The following is a 17,698-nucleotide window of genomic DNA, read 5'->3' as shown; positions in this document are numbered from 1 at the left end:
TATTGACGTGATTGTGCTCTTTATGTATCGGTCTTTGTCATAACTAATCAACCTAGATTAATAGTGGCAATGGTAAATTTATTTATTCTTACCATGGAAACCGAATACTGGCCCCGTTTGGTTATGTTTTCTACTCCTGTTTTCTGTTTTCTGATTCTAAATTCTAGAAAACTGTTTTAGAAAAACTGTTTGGTTATAAATTCAGAAAACAGATTTAGAATCATGTTTCTGTTTTCTTTGAAATTTGTTTAGAAAACAGAAAACAATGAAAAATTGTTTTCTATTTTATCTCTATACAATTGAATGAAAAACATAACCAAACAACATTTAAAATATTCTGAAACATAATTCTAAATCTGTTTTTTAAATTTAAAAATTAGAATCAGAAAACAGAATTTAAAAACAGAAAACGAGTTTAGAAAACTAAGCCCCTGTTTGGTTAACTTTTCTATTTTTGTTTTCTGTTTTCTGATTCTAAATTCTAGAAAACAGTTTTAGAAAAACTGTTTGGTTATAAATTCAAAAAACAGATTTAGAATCATGTTTCTGTTTTCTTTGAAATTTGTTTAGAAAACAGAAAACAATGAAAAGTTGTTTTCTGTTTTATCTCTATACAATTGAATGGAAAACATAACCAAACAATATTTAAAATATTCTGAAACGTAATTCTAAATCTGTTTTTTAAATTTAAAATTAGAATCAGAAAACAGAATTTAAAAACAGAAAACGAGTTTAGAAAACTAAACCAAACGGCCCCTAAATCAAACGGCCCCTAAAGCTCTTTGTCCAATTACTATCCTAAGAGGTTAGAAATAATAAATATATAAAGAAGGGGCTCAAAATTGCAATTAATTTATTTTCCTAGATGAATCATATGGGGTAGTGTTGGTCACGTTATGGGTCCTATTCCTATAAATATATTTATGTAACCATATGGCTGGAATATTTAAGAGGGGTCGTTATTGTGGTCGCAATATATATTGGGACTTGGGTTGGGTCTTAAGAAAGATGTCAAATGGCATGGCTAAAGCATTTTATTTTTGTTTCACACCACAATTAGCTAATTTTAGCAGATATTTTAATTAGGTCCAAATTTATGACGCTCTTATAGAACATAAAGATTGATTTTTTCCACTTGCCAACTCGAAATTTGTTGGGAAGTTTTGAAGAAAAGGTCGTCGTTGAGAGGTTGCCATGCATGAGCTGTGAGAGCAATTAGGTGGCAAAACCCAATAACAATGGCCCAAAAAGAAATTAAAAACTTTACATACAAAATACATTGAGATATAAAGTACTGTATATAGTAAGAAGGAATGGATATTTGACAAAATTTTAACTGCCCTTTTTTTTTTATTCTTCTTTTACCTCTCTCTTACGATGGATAATTACATTTAATATTGGATTTTTAACTCTAACTTCAAAAATATCGTCTTAATCAATGTATACAGTGATTCTCCCTTTCGCTTATGTTTTTATCGGAGATTTGTTCTAACTTTTTTTTTTACTATTTTATTTATATATAATTTATGTCAATTGTGTTTAAATTTACTTTTGATTTATTTTAAACATAATATAATATAATGTATTAAATCCTCCAAAATATGAAATGAGTTTTGAAATTCTCGATAATTAGTCTATTGTTTTGAATTTTAATCTTCAAAAATCCATATTCATATCCTCTTATTTGTGCAAAACATTACTCTATTATTTGATCTTTACATGATTTTTTGTAATATAAGCTTAAATATATGTTCAATGTAATCAAATATATGAGATTAATGTATGAATGAAAAAAATAGTATAAAAAAAAAATATGCACAAGCCCAGACATTGGAAGACCTGATGTCTTCATTTTACATTATATATTAAACAAACATCCATTTTTATGTAGCCCAAAAAAATATCAGACATCTATTTGCATAAAATAAAAATAAAAATAAATTACTCAAGCCACTAGAATGATTTTAAAATCTAAACAAAAAACCTTAAAAACTTTACAAACAAAATACATTTGAGATAAAGTACGGTATAAGTAATCACATGCGACACTCATTTTAATAATATAGAAATAGAAAATGTGGTTTTGCGGCTTTTGCCCATACATATATAAAGGAAATAACCACACTATTATCACATTTAATTTAAACATTGTAACACCCAGCTGACATACATACCATAGAATAGAACTGGCACAAGGAAGGAACAAGTTAATTATTTATTGCACTCTAATATAAAACTGGAACACCCACTTGCTTGCTTTTCATTAAGTCTTAATGACTTCATAAACAATAATGTGGACTAAGTAATTAATTTTATATATCAAAACAATATTGTTTTTATGCTACAAGCACTACTTTGATATTTAATCTTAGGCCCCGTTTGATTATGTTTTCTATCTCTGTTTTCTGTTTTCTGATTCTAAATTCTAGAAAACAGTTTTCTTTGGTTATAAATTCAGAAAACAGATTTAGAATCATGTTTCTGTTTTCTTTGAAATTTGTTTAGAAAACAGAAAACAATGAAAAATTGTTTTCTATTTTATCTCTATACAATTGAATGAAAAACATAACCAAACAACATTTAAAATATTCTGAAACGTAATTCTAAATCTGTTTTTTAAATTTAAAAATTAGAATCAGAAAACAGAATTTAAAAACAGAAAATGAGTTTAGAAAACTAAACCAAACGGCCCCAATCATCCATCCATCCATCATCCATTTTTATTGTTTTTAAAAAAAGGGTACGAGTATGACTCATACTGTATGAGTAATCTCAAAGTACGACTGTTAACTTAAAAGGACGAAACATTAGTCAAATGAATCTAAATCGAAAAGAAAATAAATTCGCAATGAAATAAGGGAAAAAATACAAAATAATTATTTAAAATTAATTAATTACTAAATTGTTAATGAAATAGCTAAATTTATATTATCAGATTTTTTTTGACAAAAAATTGACATTGTCTATTTAAAGCTATAGTAAATTTATATAAGTAATTGAACACTTTCTCAAAGCTAGTGGTAAAAAAAACATTTTTGGAAAATGATGTTTACAGATTTTGATTATTTCATTAGAAAAACCTTATTTGTACATCCAGTTAATTCTAATTGACTATTTAATTATGCACCTTATATAATAGGATTATGGTAATTCGAAAGAGAAACACACATTGTAGTAAAATTTTCAGAAGTGGCGGAAGAGTTTATGTTGTTAAAAATAAAATTTCATAATAAATACAAATATAATTCAGAACTACTACTGTAAATGTATTACTTAGATTAATTGTAAAAAAAAAAAAAGATAAAAAAAGAAGAAGAAGAAGAAGAGTACACACGTTTGCTGGGTTGAACACAGGCAGTAGAGCAAGCATCGAGACAAAGCCAGAAATCTAGGTTAGGGGGAGCTAATTTGCAAGAAAAAATTCAGGGGGGGTTGATTTGTAAATTTTGAGAGTAAAATAAAATAAAAATGGGCAAAAAATGCAAAAAAAAAAATTGAGGGGGCTATAGCCCCCTCTCACCTCCATGTGGCTTCGTGCCTGGTAGTAGTCCTCATGTATACTCGTGTATACAAAGAGCGAGGGTCTTTATTTTATTTATTTTTAGATTAAAAAATCGGTTAAATATCCGAAATCCATTTTGCTAAAATTGAAAACCAATATCCACTATAATGTTTGAAATTGGATCGGTTAACCGAAACCAAAATTTGGTTTTATAACGTGTTACCAATATTTTCGGGGTATTTTACTACAATATGTATATTACATCATGCACGATCATACAGTAAAAATATGACATAGTGATAGTCATTACCCAAAATTAAAAAAAAAATTAAAAAAATGCCTTCTCTATCCGTTCAATAGTTTACAATTATATCATATATGTACCTCCATCGAGTAAGCATATCTAATTTTAAGCATATACATAGTAGGATTCATGATTATAAGAGATAAGGATATCCAACTTCTCATAGAAAACTGCATATTTTTTTTATTCTCGTATAACATTTGATCACAACTAATTGCAAATAGATCAGAAACATATATTTACACGGTAACATATGTATTTACTTCTTATCAATCAATGACAGCAATTTATCAGCGTATTTTTTGGTATGTATAGTAAATTAAGCAAAGAATCACACTATTAAGCAAATCACATATCTTTGTCAATATGATTATATTCCAAAGCAAATAACCACACTATTACCACACTTAAATATTGTTTGTAACACACAGCTGAGTCGCAAGTACAACAGTTGTGTCCTTTTTTTATATTTTTTTTAATAAAAGTTGTGTCCTATTTATTTGATAATAAAAATACAAAACTTGTCCATTATATTGTCTACGAACAAGGAACAAGTTAATTATTATTACAGCACTCTAATAAAACTGGCACACCCACTTGTTTGCTTTCCCTTAAGTCTTTATGACTTCATCGACACGCTTATTCACTACAGCATCTTCACAAAACAACAGACACGTGTCAGTTGTCACAATAATTTAAAGCTTTGACAATTTCATAGATCATCAATTAATAACAATAAAACAAAAAAACTATTTGATAGTATCACTAATATCTGAAAGAATGCAAGTGTATCAGTGGGTTTTTATGCCACAAGCACTACTAATAAAATATCTAATATTAATCATCAATCAATTAAAAAAAAGTATCCTAAAAGTACGAATTTACTTACAAAAGATGAAACATTAGTCAAATTAATCTAAATTGAAAATTTATTTGCAATGAAATAATAATAATAATAATGGGAATATTACCTGGACCGCATTTAATGGAGCACTTCCTATCACACCGCGCCATTTCCCTCGCTGATCATTCCAGAAGAGAAACACACATTTTAATCAACTTTTTTTTTTTTTTTTGCATTCATGATTAAAAACAAAATTAAAAAATAATCGATGGGTTTGAACGAATTTAGTGCTAAGTATGCCTTATTCTTAAAACGGATTTTTTTTTTCTTCTGCTAAACCAGTTTATGTTGTAAAAAATAAAAGTTCATAATAAATACAAAAATAATTCAGATCTACCATAAAAAAAAAAAAAAATTACTTAGAATAACAGTAAAAAAAAAAAGTACACACGTTTGCTGGGTTGAACACAGGCAGTAGAGCAAGCATCATAACAGTCTTCTGGGCCAGCAACGACTTCATGTGTAAATGAAAGCGTCAATATCAGAATCATGACCCCAAAAATTGCTGTTTTCTTCATCATTATATATGTATATATCGATCTGATCTGTATATATTTTGGGCTCTGAAGTTGAAACTATTTCTCTCTACCTGATCTCTTCTCTGTCTCTTATCTTATTATCCATTAGTTTTCTCTTGTATTTATAGGAGGAAATCTGCTAGGATATATTCATTGAATAATACCCGTGGTTTTTCACTGTACTACGAAAATGCCATTCTGTATATTTATAATTTATTAATTGGTAGTGACTCGTAACAGATCATGTGCAGATCCCAGCTGACCGTTTTGACCAATTTAAAGTATAATATTATAATAGAATACAATAGAGACGTCAATTTGGAATACGACACTAAACTTCACTGATAAATATTTCAAAGTAAAAAAGGATTATTCTTTAAACTTAAAATCAAATTTTATTACTTATTTAACTATAAAATCATTCATTTATGTTTGAATTCACATATCTAGCATTATTTTAAGCGATAGATGTATTTTAAAAATATAAAATAATATAAGAATAAGAGATCCATTCTATGTTGGAATCTAGTGAATTACATATAAATCGTTTGAAGTTTTGAACCGCGTTCAATATTGACCTTTGACTTTAACTCTCTTGTCTTGTATTGTATTTGTATTTAATTAGTCTACTCATTAACTATGTGACATTAAAAAGAGGAGTAAATTGTATCGATTTTACTACGATATATATATATATATATATTACATCATGCACGACTCACAGTAAAAAAAATTTACTTATCTACCCGTTTAATAGGTACCCAAGAGCAAGCATATCTCAATTTAAGCATAGTAGGATTCTTGATTATGCGAGACATGATATGCAATTTTCTCAGAGACCAATCTGCACTTTTCTCATATAACATTTAATCTTAAATCAGAATACAACGCAAATGGCTCACTTCAGGAGCATATATGTATATACAATAAAGTTCATGCTATGCACAAACGTCCACAGCATATATATAGATCAAAATAGTCTGACGCGACGTCTTTCTGGAGTAGAAGATCATTCACAATTACTCAAATTAATTATAATACTTCTTTTTTATTTTCTAAATAAATAGATTAATCTTTCATTTATTTTTTGCACCCTGATTAAAACCCCTTCTCAACATCTGATTTGCGAAGCCCGGTCAATCCTTCGTCCTGAGTATTAATAACGGTTTTGTCGTCACCTGAATCTGCCTCGACGATATGAACTGATATATCGACCGGTGGTTTCTCCGATAAAAGTTGATCAGTGCTAATAACTACAGTTTTCTCGTCGGGTTTCATCATAATTTCTTTGGCTTTTCCCCATAGAATAAGATACAAACCGGCCACAATTAACACGGCTGCGAGTACACTGAAATATAATAGAGATTATAAATATTAACCAAGATGAATATTTCAATATACGCGCACATATAATATAATATTATTATTACAAATTTTAGCTTAGTTTTTTTATCATTAAAAATATTTTTTTTCCTTTTTTGTCCATTTTTTTTTTTACTATTAATTCTTACCACAAAATTAGTAATTTTTGGCTCTTGAATTTCTCTAGAATTTATTTTTATAAATTTTAAGCTCCTCTTAAATATAATTTTAGTTCTTTCTTAATTTTTTATTAAAAAAATTAGAAAAATAACCTATTTAAACGTTTGATATTGCTAAATAACCAATATTTAGTAAATATTAGTTAAATAATCATAAATGATGACGTGGCTATTTACTTAATATTTACGTTTGTAAATATATAAAATGATTTATTTACCTCATATTTACCAAACCTTAATTATTTAATAATTCTCAACATCTAAGTTGAATATTTTGCTAAATTACCATTTTTTTATTTTCTATATGGCGTATAATGTACGTACCTTCCAAGGTGCAAGTCTTCATGGAGAAAAAGAGAGCCAGCGATGGCAACGAGAACCAACATGAGAGGACTGAATGCGGACGCGAACACCGGTCCTCTCTTGTGGACGCACCATGCGATTCCCACAACTACCAGCCCAGATGCCACAGTTCCCTATATATCACCAATTATTATATTATTCCGAATAAATGATCCAATTGAGTATTATTACATATATACCGTACCGAGTAGGCTACGGTGAGAAGTCTGATGTCCCAACCCAGCTTCCATTGTTTCCAATCTTTCTCAGTGAAAAGCGCTAAAACCATAATCTGAATGGACGCCATTGCCGACATTAGAGCCGTGCCTGAGTAGTGACATGGATATCTCTTGCTCATTTTTGCCTGTTTTTCATTTACTATATATTAGTAATCACAAAATATATATATATAGATAAAATAATAAAATACTGTAACTCCATCTGTATTATTAGGTCAACACCTCATCTGCGGCAATATGTGCTCAAGTTTTTACGTGTTCTGATTAAATAGTGAGTTTTTATGAACAATGAGTTTTATTTTATTTTTTATTTTATCTATTAGATGTGACGGTAGTCATATAAGGAATTAATTTTATGTTATATGTTTTGGATTTTTTTTAATATATGTTTTAATTTTTTTTAATAGCAGGTATAAGAGCCTAATTTGATTTTTAATTCATGAGTTTAAATAATAGTGCTTGTTTGCTTACTTTACTTATAAATATTAATATTATTTGACCATGTTGTTATAAACGTTGGATTTCGATATATATGATATTAATTTACTAATAATAAATAAATAATTATTTGTATTGTATAACATCTAGATATATGTGTTTACTTTAACATTTATACGGACTCTCTATCTAAAAGAGAATAAATTATTGTATTGAATTATGATTTATGATCACCTGAAGGATGAGCCACAGTGAGAGAGATATACAACATGCCACGCCTAAAACACATCCCAATGCATGATTTTTAGAGTGGTCTTCTTGCGGTGATGGGGCCAAATTGTGATGATGATGATTCAAAAGGTCAAAGTGCGTTGACCAAACGTTGATGTCAACGCCTTTGTACATAGTTAGAATTGCTGCTCCGCCTATTCCCAGCAGTGATCCCACCAGCTTAGCCTTCCCTCTTATGTCTCTTAAGTTCGGTTTCTCCATCCTGATCAAGAATGAGAAAATAACTAGTGTTTAATTATTTTTATTTCTTAAAAAAATAAATAAAGAATAAAGTATACAAGGTATTCATAAAGCTTTAATAATCCAACACTACAATCTAGGAATAGAAATAAATAGACGAAATTAAAGCCCGGATAAAAACACAAGGTAATATTTGAAATAAAAAACCAAAACTATTATCTAATATATAAACAACTGTCAGAAAATAGAAAACTGCCGTTTTCACTCAAAATTCACTAAGCATATATACGTTATTTCTTACACGGCGGTTTCATGTCTCTATAAAATCTAGGCTTTGCATTGCATAAAAATAATATTATTTTATATTAGTGAATACTCGAATAAATTAATTATGAACATAAAGAATTATTTATTATTAGTTAGTTACCCGATGGAAAGAGCCAAAATGTAGGTGATAGCCGGAATGAGGTTGGTCATGGCTGCAGCGAACGACGCCGAATCAGTCAAAGTCAAACTTCCCAGATATAGATATTGTGATAGAGAACCCCTACACAGTCATTACAATTCACTGTGTTTATTATAACTATTTTTTATTTTATTTTATATAATAGATATAGTTAATCTCTCATATAGACGATGGAACTTCCTCTACATATTCTAACACCAAATGCATGCAGTGGCTACCTGTGTTTATTATAACTATTTTTTATTTTATTTTATATAATAGATATAGTTAATCTCTCATATAGACGATGGAATTTCCTCTACATATTCTAACACCATATGCATGCAGTGGCTACCTGTGTTTATTATAACTATTTTTTATTTTATTTTATATAATAGATATAGTTAATCTCTCATATAGATACGATGGAACTTCCTCTACATATTCTAACACCATATGCATGCAGTGGCTATTTTTAGGAGGGACATACAATACAAACAAAAGATATTAAGGTATAAAATATAATTTAATTTTTTTGAGGGGGCATGCTTGAAGAAAATAATGTAAATTTGGACTATATAGCAAAATAAGTATACAGAATATTAAATATTTAAAAAGTTGAGGAGGTATATGTACCCCTAGCCCTCACCTAGCTGACAAGTAACTATATAACTCAACATGTACATTTCGCAATTACACTCTTAAATCTTTTTTTTTTAATATATAAAAAGGTTCCTCGGATGAATATATAAATTAAAAAAGATTTAAATTATAAGAAATGCTTAGTAAATAAATTCAAAATTTCTTAAGAAAGTATAAAATGAGCAGTGAATAAACACAGCCGCGATATTACAACAAAAACTTATTTTAGATGGTTTTTTATTTATTATTATATAAAGTATTAAACTAGTATTGTACTTATGACGTTACTAAGTTTCTAGCTAGAGAAAAAAAAATGAGATACATATACTGTATACATATATAAATTCGTGGGGTGGGGGTAGAGTACTTTATTTCAAGTCATATGATATTCTTGATAAAGTATCGGCTCTTATATTATCGTTAGAAGGAATAAAATATGTGTGACATGTGTGTACAGTATTTATACTATATGCTTGATTACGCGAAATTGTGTTGACATAAATAAACTGCATGCACTTTCTAAATTTATTTAGGCTGTCCTTTCTGAAACTTTTCATTTGTATGGATTATACATGAAGAACAAAGAACATGAGATCATTACGAACATATTCCTAGTATGAGAGGTAGATAATACCATACCCAAATAGGCCACAAAAGAATCCCTGAAAAAGAATGATCCAAGTTAATTTTGGCCTTCGTTTCCTGCCAAAAAATATAAAAAAAAAATATGAATTAGTTAGAGATATAATTAAAGTGATTATTGCTTGACCAGTGCATGTCTCGTTTAATATTTACATCTGTCATTAATTATTTGCAGGTCTTTAATTACGTTACTATATATATTGTACATATATGAATTTAAAATATATTTAAATAAAACATGTAGAACATTAGATCAGATTATGCATATATCCAAACAATCTACATCACATACTAAATGACGTGCACATTTCAGCTCATCAGCTTTCGAAAATTATATTAAAACACTATAGAAATAATTAATATGTGTATCTAAAAATATCAACTATATAACTATGCCGTCTGTATTATACGACTGGAAAAAGTAATGAAATTTGAGAATAGCAGCTGGTATATATTGAACTTTATGCATAATATAGAGATATATAGAGATATATATACATCGATCATTCATATGATACCTTTCAACAAAGAAAGCAAGAGGAAGAATGAAAGCAGTGGCAAAAATCAAGCGATAAGCGACGATAACTCTCATTTTCATTCCATCGTTGGCGGCGATTTTGTAAAGAACATTTACTCCGGCGTAAGCAAACTGAATAATCCCCATTGCCAGAGCTGGTTTCAGCTCATTCAAACAACTCAGCATCGTCATTGAGAGAGAGAGAGAGAGAGAGAGAGAGAGAGAGAGAGAGAGAAAGAGAGAGAGAGAGAGAGAGAGAGAGAGAGAGAGAGAGAGATTATTATTTTGTTTCTAAGTGTTTGCATTATGAGAGAGGTATTTATACTGTGAATGACGAGGTAAAACAAATGAAGATAACTAGAGCAAGAAACAAAAAAGTGCAAAAGGACGTATTGCATGATTTCATAAATAGTTTAAGTGTCCATATTAATTTTTAAGTATCCATCCAAAAATTAATTGTCAGTTAAATCAGTGACTCATCATCACCTTATTACAAGATTTATCAAATCCATTTATTTTTCCACTTAACATATCCCTAAACATAGTGGCTTTTTAAATTCAGAGATATAGGGCCGGATTAGATTTTTTTTTTTTTTTTTTTTTTTTTTTTTGCAACAGTCCTGTTTGAGCTATATGGCTTGGACTTATCATGTTAAGTAATTAGGTTCAATTTCAATAATATTATGTGAATGAGAAGAGTAGAATATAATCATATATAATACATTGCTAATTAAGTGTTTTTTTATTTTTTATTTTTTACGTGTGAATCGTAACCGTTCTTAACTGCACATATGATCATGAAACTATTGGTACACTACTACGTATATGATATTTGAAGATATGAAATTTAAGACGTTTCACAAATTGCACGACTTCGATAGTCTAAATTTCAAAATTGATTTTACAATTCGTTTGGAAAATGACTTCAATAAACTTTTAAAGACACTAAAAAAATGACTTTGAAACTTCCACATAAATATTTAAATTAGTATATGTTTTTAAGATGTTTAAAGAATAATTTTAGAAGACAATTAAAAATTTTCTTAGAACGACTTTGTAAATATACTTTTTTATGGTAAGTCGTTTTATTAATGTCTTTAAATGTATATTTCAAAATGATTTATATATGACTTCAAATGTCTTCTTTGAGTGTAAAAATAGTTTTGGGTTTTAATGTAGTGGTATTGGGAATGTTTTGATATATATATATATATATACAAAGGCGGAGCCAGGTGGGGGCCAGGGTGGGCCAATGCCCCCCCTCAATTTTTGAAAATTATTTTTTAGACCCAAATTTTTATATTTTTTTATAATTTTACCTCTAAATTTTACTAATAATTATGTTTTTGACCCAAATTTGTAAGTTTTTTTTCAATAATGCCCCTCCTCAAAAATATTTCTCAAATTTGCCCCCCCTTAATTGAAATCCTGGCTCCGCCACTGTGTATATATATATATATATATATATATATATATATATATATATATATATATACTTGGGGCAAAAGTAACAGCTACGGCCATATATATAATTAAGCTTTGATACACTAAGTTTTGATAGTAATATTATATAAGCTTTTATACACTAAGTTTTGATAGTAATATTATATAATTTATATCATCGGATCCGGTTCTGATCATAGGCAAACAAGGCTTTTGATTGGGCTAAGCCTCAAAATTTTAAATGTATATTATATATATTCAAAATATTAAAATATTTATTTTATATTTAAATTATTATTATTATTATCAAAAGACCCTAAAATATTAATTTGTTTAACACTCGTATAAATGATACCATAATATTTTTTTTAGTCGTTTATGCGAGTTCGGCCGCCCTGTATACATGACACATATTTTTTTTTAGTCGTTTACAATAGCTAAAAATAATCACATTTTTTTCTTTCAATAAGCCGCACAATATTAGTAAAGTGGGTTGTTCGCAAAGTTCAACCCATTTGTAGGAATAAATAATGACATTGACTTAACAGAAATCTTTGCATTCTAAGTACCCTCACAACGAGAGATAAGTACTCATATTTTGTTGATGAATTGAATATTATTATATTTACGAATCAGTTAACATATTAAGGAGACTAAAACAGGCTTGGTAGGTCATCTTAAATAATCGCTTAGCAAAAAAGGAAAAAAAATGTGTATGATACATATAATATAAGACAAAAATAAGCTAATTAACTAGGCGGCTAATTAATGCAACGGTAATAATGATGATCAGTTAATTTCATGGCGTTTTCCAAGGAAAATATGCCCCACTTGTTTCCACGTCATTGTTTACATGCAAATGAATAAACACTTGTCTCGTATATTAAAGCAAGTGTACAATACAATTTCAATTTCTCAACCCACACAAACAAACATATATTATATGAAACGTCCTAGAACATTTCCGAAAAAGAAGTGTTAATAGAAGCAAGAGTAAAATTTGAAGTATGCTCTTAATGTAGTACTCTTCCTCAAACTATGCAGATTTGCATTTTGTTTTATCTTCTCTTTTTTTTTTTTTTTTTTTTTTTTTTTCTAAATTAAAGTAGAAAGGTCTTTTTCAAGGCAATGCTGGTTTTCGCTTCGTTTCCTACCATGTCACCTCATACGTGTTGATCCATTTATTTTTCGTGCATGAATTGAAAACGCAAAAAACTCAAATTCAAAGTATTGGTCCAAAAAGTTATGGGCCGGCTAAACAACTAGCCAAAACAACACCTCTACTTTAAAATTATAGCCCAACTATTAACATATTTAGGAAAATAGCCAATTTATCATGACAACATTCTAATATTCCAATAGTACCCTTAGGTTAATATTATTAACTATCATAGTAAATAATATCGTCCATAACAAAAAAATTAGTAAATCTAATTAACAATACTAAAAACTATAGTAAATAATATTTGTTGTAACAAGAACGACAGTAAATCTTATTTATCGTAACAAGAATAATAGTAAATATTATTTACCATAACAAGAACAAAAGTAAATCTTTTTTACCGTAACAAGAATAAAAGTAAATCTTATATACCATAACACGAAAAGTATCAGAGTTGAGAATTAGTTAATCAAACAGTAAATACGATTTACTTATTATTTTTGTGAACAATTGAGGACAATAAATCTAACAGTAAAAGTATCAGAGATGAGGATTAGTTAATCTAACAGTAAATACGATTTACTTATTAGTTAATCTAACAGTAAATCTTATTTCCAAAATCAGTTCATCCAACCAGGCTTAGTACAAACCAAGTACGAATCTCCAACCACTCTTTCCCTTGTTTTTTTTTTTTTTTTTTTTTTTTTTTTTTTTTTAACTAAATAGCAACACAGCCATCAATAGAAGATATAGAATAGTCGTTTGATTTGTTCTCTTCATGTTCATCCCAAAGACGTGTCTATTTCAAGGATTTTATTAATTATCATAATAATTAGTAATAACCAAGAGACAACGAAACTTGATTTCTCTTCTGCCTCTTTGACGCCTGATTAGCTTTTTTGACCTACCACTGCACATGACTTGTTTTGTGTTGACTTGGAGAGCAACATTACTTTATGCTCGTTGACTAAGACATAGTCCCAAATGTTCAGTAAAATCTAATTGTTGAAAAAACAAATGCAAAGCATATTTTTTTGATTCTGTTGTACTTGATGAGCAAGAGGTCAAGCAAAATCTAATTGTTTAACATGTTTTGAAAGAACGCAAAACAACAACAAACACTACATCAAAAAATGTCTGAAAAAAAAAGGGGGAAGCACTTAAACCTTGAAATATTTTCTGAAATGTCTCTCTTTTTAAGGTAAGTTATTCGGGAATGAAACAAACTAAACTGAACCGAAACGGGGACGGCGTGACGGTGGTGGTGGCGAAGAACGCCGGCGTGACGATGTCGGCCACGGGGACGCCGTGGGTGCTGGGCCCCAGCGGCGGCGAGCCGAGTTCGGGAGGAGCCTCAGGAGCTGCGCGATCCTAGGGTTTCGCGCGATCCGCGATGACGGCGGAGAGCCTCTCGCGGGATCCGATCCCGCCGGAGACGAGGAGTTCGCGCGGGGGCTGAAGAGCCACGTGGTGTGGACGATCAGCGCGCTGATCGCGGCCTCGGCGAGGCACTTCTTGCTGATCCTCTGCCATTGAGCGTCGCCGATCTCTCCGGCACCGCCGAGGCTGAGCACCAAGACTCTCCCGCCAGGCTCTATCTCGTCGGAGTCATGACGGTGAACAGCTACGCGAAGCATGATACCACACGACCACAAGATTCGGATGTGAGCGATCGGCGACCTTGCGAGGGAAGAGGAATGAAGAGGAATCGTAAGGATTTTGGTTATGGTGGTTTAGGGTTAGGCTAGAGTTTGTTGCAGGGAGAATAAGCATTTGGGGATTTGATGCGTAGAAGATGAAGAAGAAGAGGTGGTAAATAAAATTGGGGGTAAAGGACAATTTTGAAAACTCAAAATAATTTGGGCTATTTCCCTAATAAACTAATAGTTGAGCTATTATTTTAAAACTTCTCTACTCAAGTGGCTAGTTGTTTACAAATCTCTTCTTTTATCAAATGTGTTTATTTGGGTTTTTTTTAACCGAACACAAAAATTACACTCCGATATTTAATATATTGAAATGCTATTTTAATTGAACCGTACCCGTGCTAACTATTTTCATTTTAGGGCAATTTGAATTTTTTAATTTAAGTTGAGTTTCTTATTTGCTAATATGATTGTACTGATTCTTTAGTTTTGATAAGAAACGAGGGCAATGCAACAAGGATTTTTATCAAGAGTCATCAGGTATGGCGAAGATATACCCCGTAGTTATATTATAAAAATATTTGTACTCAGTATAAAAAAAATTATCTAAATAAATCCTATGATATAAAATTGATAAGCATTAAATAAAATATAAAGTAGATCAAAGATAAAAATCAGTCCAACCTTTTGGTATGCGTGGCTCGCTCTTCGCTCAAGGCTAGACACAAATTTTATTCGTTGTTTTGCATCACTATTAGTATCCGCTTTCTTTGTTTGTATTATTTGTAATCATATTTGATTATGGAATAACTATTTTGCAGAGTTTATGATGATCTAGGATCTAGCTTTATGAGTCTCTTGATCTTGGTTGATCGGGTTCACTCATCAACTATAGAAATTTTTTGTAGAGACAACGTGTTGCACTTGCCATTCATGTGCGTTATTAATATTCACTATCGTGATTTTGAAATTCATTAATGTTTTCATCCGAATTTATGGATGAGCACGATTAGGCTTGAAATCATGTCCAAAACATCGTTGATGAAAAAAAAAAGCTCAAAAATGTTGAAAAGCAACTATGAAAACACTATGCAATTAACTACAAGGCAAAATTAAAGCATGCATACACAACAAATCGAATAGATGTAGGTAATAACAATATAACATATTTAAACAATAGAGATTTAAGCCTCGGATGTCACAAGTAATTTTTTTTTGTTTTATTTGGTGGTCGTTGCAGATTCTGATGGTTTCTGATCAGTAATAGTAGATTTTTCCTTTTCCTTTTCCTTTTCCTGTGCTTCCTTTGATATTTCAGGCTTTGTCTCAACAATAGTGTCTTCTTTTACTTGTGTAGCCAATGCTTCTTCGGCCTTCTTCTCCACAACCTGTTCCTCACTCGTTTCTTTCTTCTCCACAACCTGTCAATGTTTATTAATTTAATGGTAAGTCTTTATTTGAATAAAATAAAATAAAAACTATGTTTTTTTTTGCCCCCTCCAATAATATTTTTCCATCCGAGCCCCCTCAAAAAAAAAAAAAAAAAAAACCAGGGCCAATTCGATACGATCTTGTGAGAGATTTTATATCTTTCAATCAAATATCATCAAAGTATATCAATTCCAAACTTCATTCCAATAAAATGATATCTGTTACGTAACAAAAATGTATTCTAACATATGTTCATATTTTGAGGACCAGTTATTCTTAACTCACGTCTAATTTTGTTGAAAAAATATCATGTAATCAACAATTGGTATGGAAATTTTGAAGAGAAAGGGATTACATATTATTCCACAGAAATTAAAACATTTATCGGATAGAATTCAATACCTCCTCAGTGGTTAGCAAGGTCTGAAGAGATTGTTCTTTTTTGTCATCACCATCATCAGATTCCTTCTTAGTGTTATTTCCCTGATCGTCCTCAACAGTATTGACTGTGACTTCCTTTTCTTCCACGTCAACATCTTTGACTTTGACCGATTCCTCCACCGGAGCCGCCACGGCCTCGTCGCCTTTTGTCTTCGGAAAGCTGCCACAATTTCCCATAATATAATTTTGTTGGAAAAGAAGGTTTCGGTTATAGAATATAAGATCCTCTTTTCTCTCTAACTCAATTATCAGAAGGGAAAAAAGTGGGAAGCAATGGAAAATATATTTTGATGGTGATGATTAGAATGTGGAAAATCAATTTATGGAACTTGTATATTTATAGACGTGACAAGATTCTTGCCAGACGTTCTTTTGTATGGTACAGAAAGTTTTAAGGAAAACTTGGTTGTCAATATTTATATATATAGCGATAATAATAATTATATACATTTAATTGGAGAAACTTTATGTCAGCTAATAACATTGTTATTACCAGTTGTACAATCGCAGGCTGTTTTAAACATTTTGCAATAAATTGATTCATATATATATATATATATATATATATATATATATATATATATTTACAGTTTTATAACTTTTTTCTTTCTTTTATTATAGACAAGATTACAGGAATATGCGTAGAATTAATATATATTAATCAATAATTAGGATTTAAGACAGTGTTTTTAAACTAGAAAAACAGATTACAATCTGAGAAGCCATGTTACTAAGTATAGTGTTTTTATTTCATTCTAGTGCTTTCTGTTTTCCAGCAAATAAGCGCGATATTCAACTATTATTTTATTCATTAATTGTGCTGATTATGACATTATCAATTATTCTCTCCCTTTTGGTGCAGGATCTAACCAATATTAGAAACCTTATAAATAAAATAAATTTAATACTATCGACATAAATAATATTAAGGGGTCAATCATAAATTTATTATACAGATAAACGAAAGGGAAAAAATTGGTTAAAAGAATATAATTCAAGTTGGAGGGATCAGAAAACTGTAAAATCATCTATTTGAGATTACTTTCTTCTATAGAATTTCTCTTCTTATG

The 17,698-nt window shown here is 29.8% G+C and overlaps 2 protein-coding genes and 1 long non-coding RNA gene across 3 annotated transcripts; all 3 read right to left on the bottom strand.

The window, feature by feature from the left end:
• Window positions 1–4,137: 4,137 nt before the first annotated feature.
• LOC149387021 (uncharacterized) lies at window positions 4,138–5,409 on the bottom strand. Its single transcript, XR_016300581.1, has 3 exons — window positions 5,102–5,409; window positions 4,778–4,828; window positions 4,138–4,461 (listed from the first exon to the last, which is right to left on the bottom strand). It is a non-coding gene; the product is annotated as an uncharacterized LOC149387021 (long non-coding RNA).
• A 715-nt stretch (window positions 5,410–6,124) lies between these two features.
• LOC149387020 (WAT1-related protein At1g25270-like) lies at window positions 6,125–10,742 on the bottom strand. Its single transcript, XM_089623812.1, has 7 exons — window positions 10,507–10,742; window positions 9,986–10,048; window positions 8,687–8,806; window positions 8,023–8,281; window positions 7,317–7,475; window positions 7,094–7,245; window positions 6,125–6,576 (listed from the first exon to the last, which is right to left on the bottom strand). The coding sequence occupies exons 1-7, from the start codon at window positions 10,695–10,697 to the stop codon at window positions 6,327–6,329; spliced, it is 1,194 nt and encodes a 397-aa protein (XP_089479938.1). The 5' UTR covers window positions 10,698–10,742; the 3' UTR covers window positions 6,125–6,326.
• Window positions 10,743–15,697: 4,955 nt separating this feature from the next.
• LOC149387019 (uncharacterized) lies at window positions 15,698–16,921 on the bottom strand. The gene is made up of 2 exons (XM_089624546.1): window positions 16,590–16,921; window positions 15,698–16,177 (listed from the first exon to the last, which is right to left on the bottom strand). The coding sequence occupies exons 1-2, from the start codon at window positions 16,803–16,805 to the stop codon at window positions 15,977–15,979; spliced, it is 417 nt and encodes a 138-aa protein (XP_089480672.1). The 5' UTR covers window positions 16,806–16,921; the 3' UTR covers window positions 15,698–15,976.
• Between the last annotated feature and the right edge of the window lie 777 nt (window positions 16,922–17,698).

The sequence above is a fragment of the Urtica dioica genome, chromosome 8 (assembly GCF_054948205.1).
Source record: "Urtica dioica subsp. dioica isolate 48M chromosome 8, U.dioica_male_clone48M_v1_H2, whole genome shotgun sequence".
NCBI classification, from domain to species: domain Eukaryota; kingdom Viridiplantae; phylum Streptophyta; class Magnoliopsida; order Rosales; family Urticaceae; genus Urtica; species Urtica dioica.
This window is presented reverse-complemented; position numbering and strand designations above follow the sequence as displayed.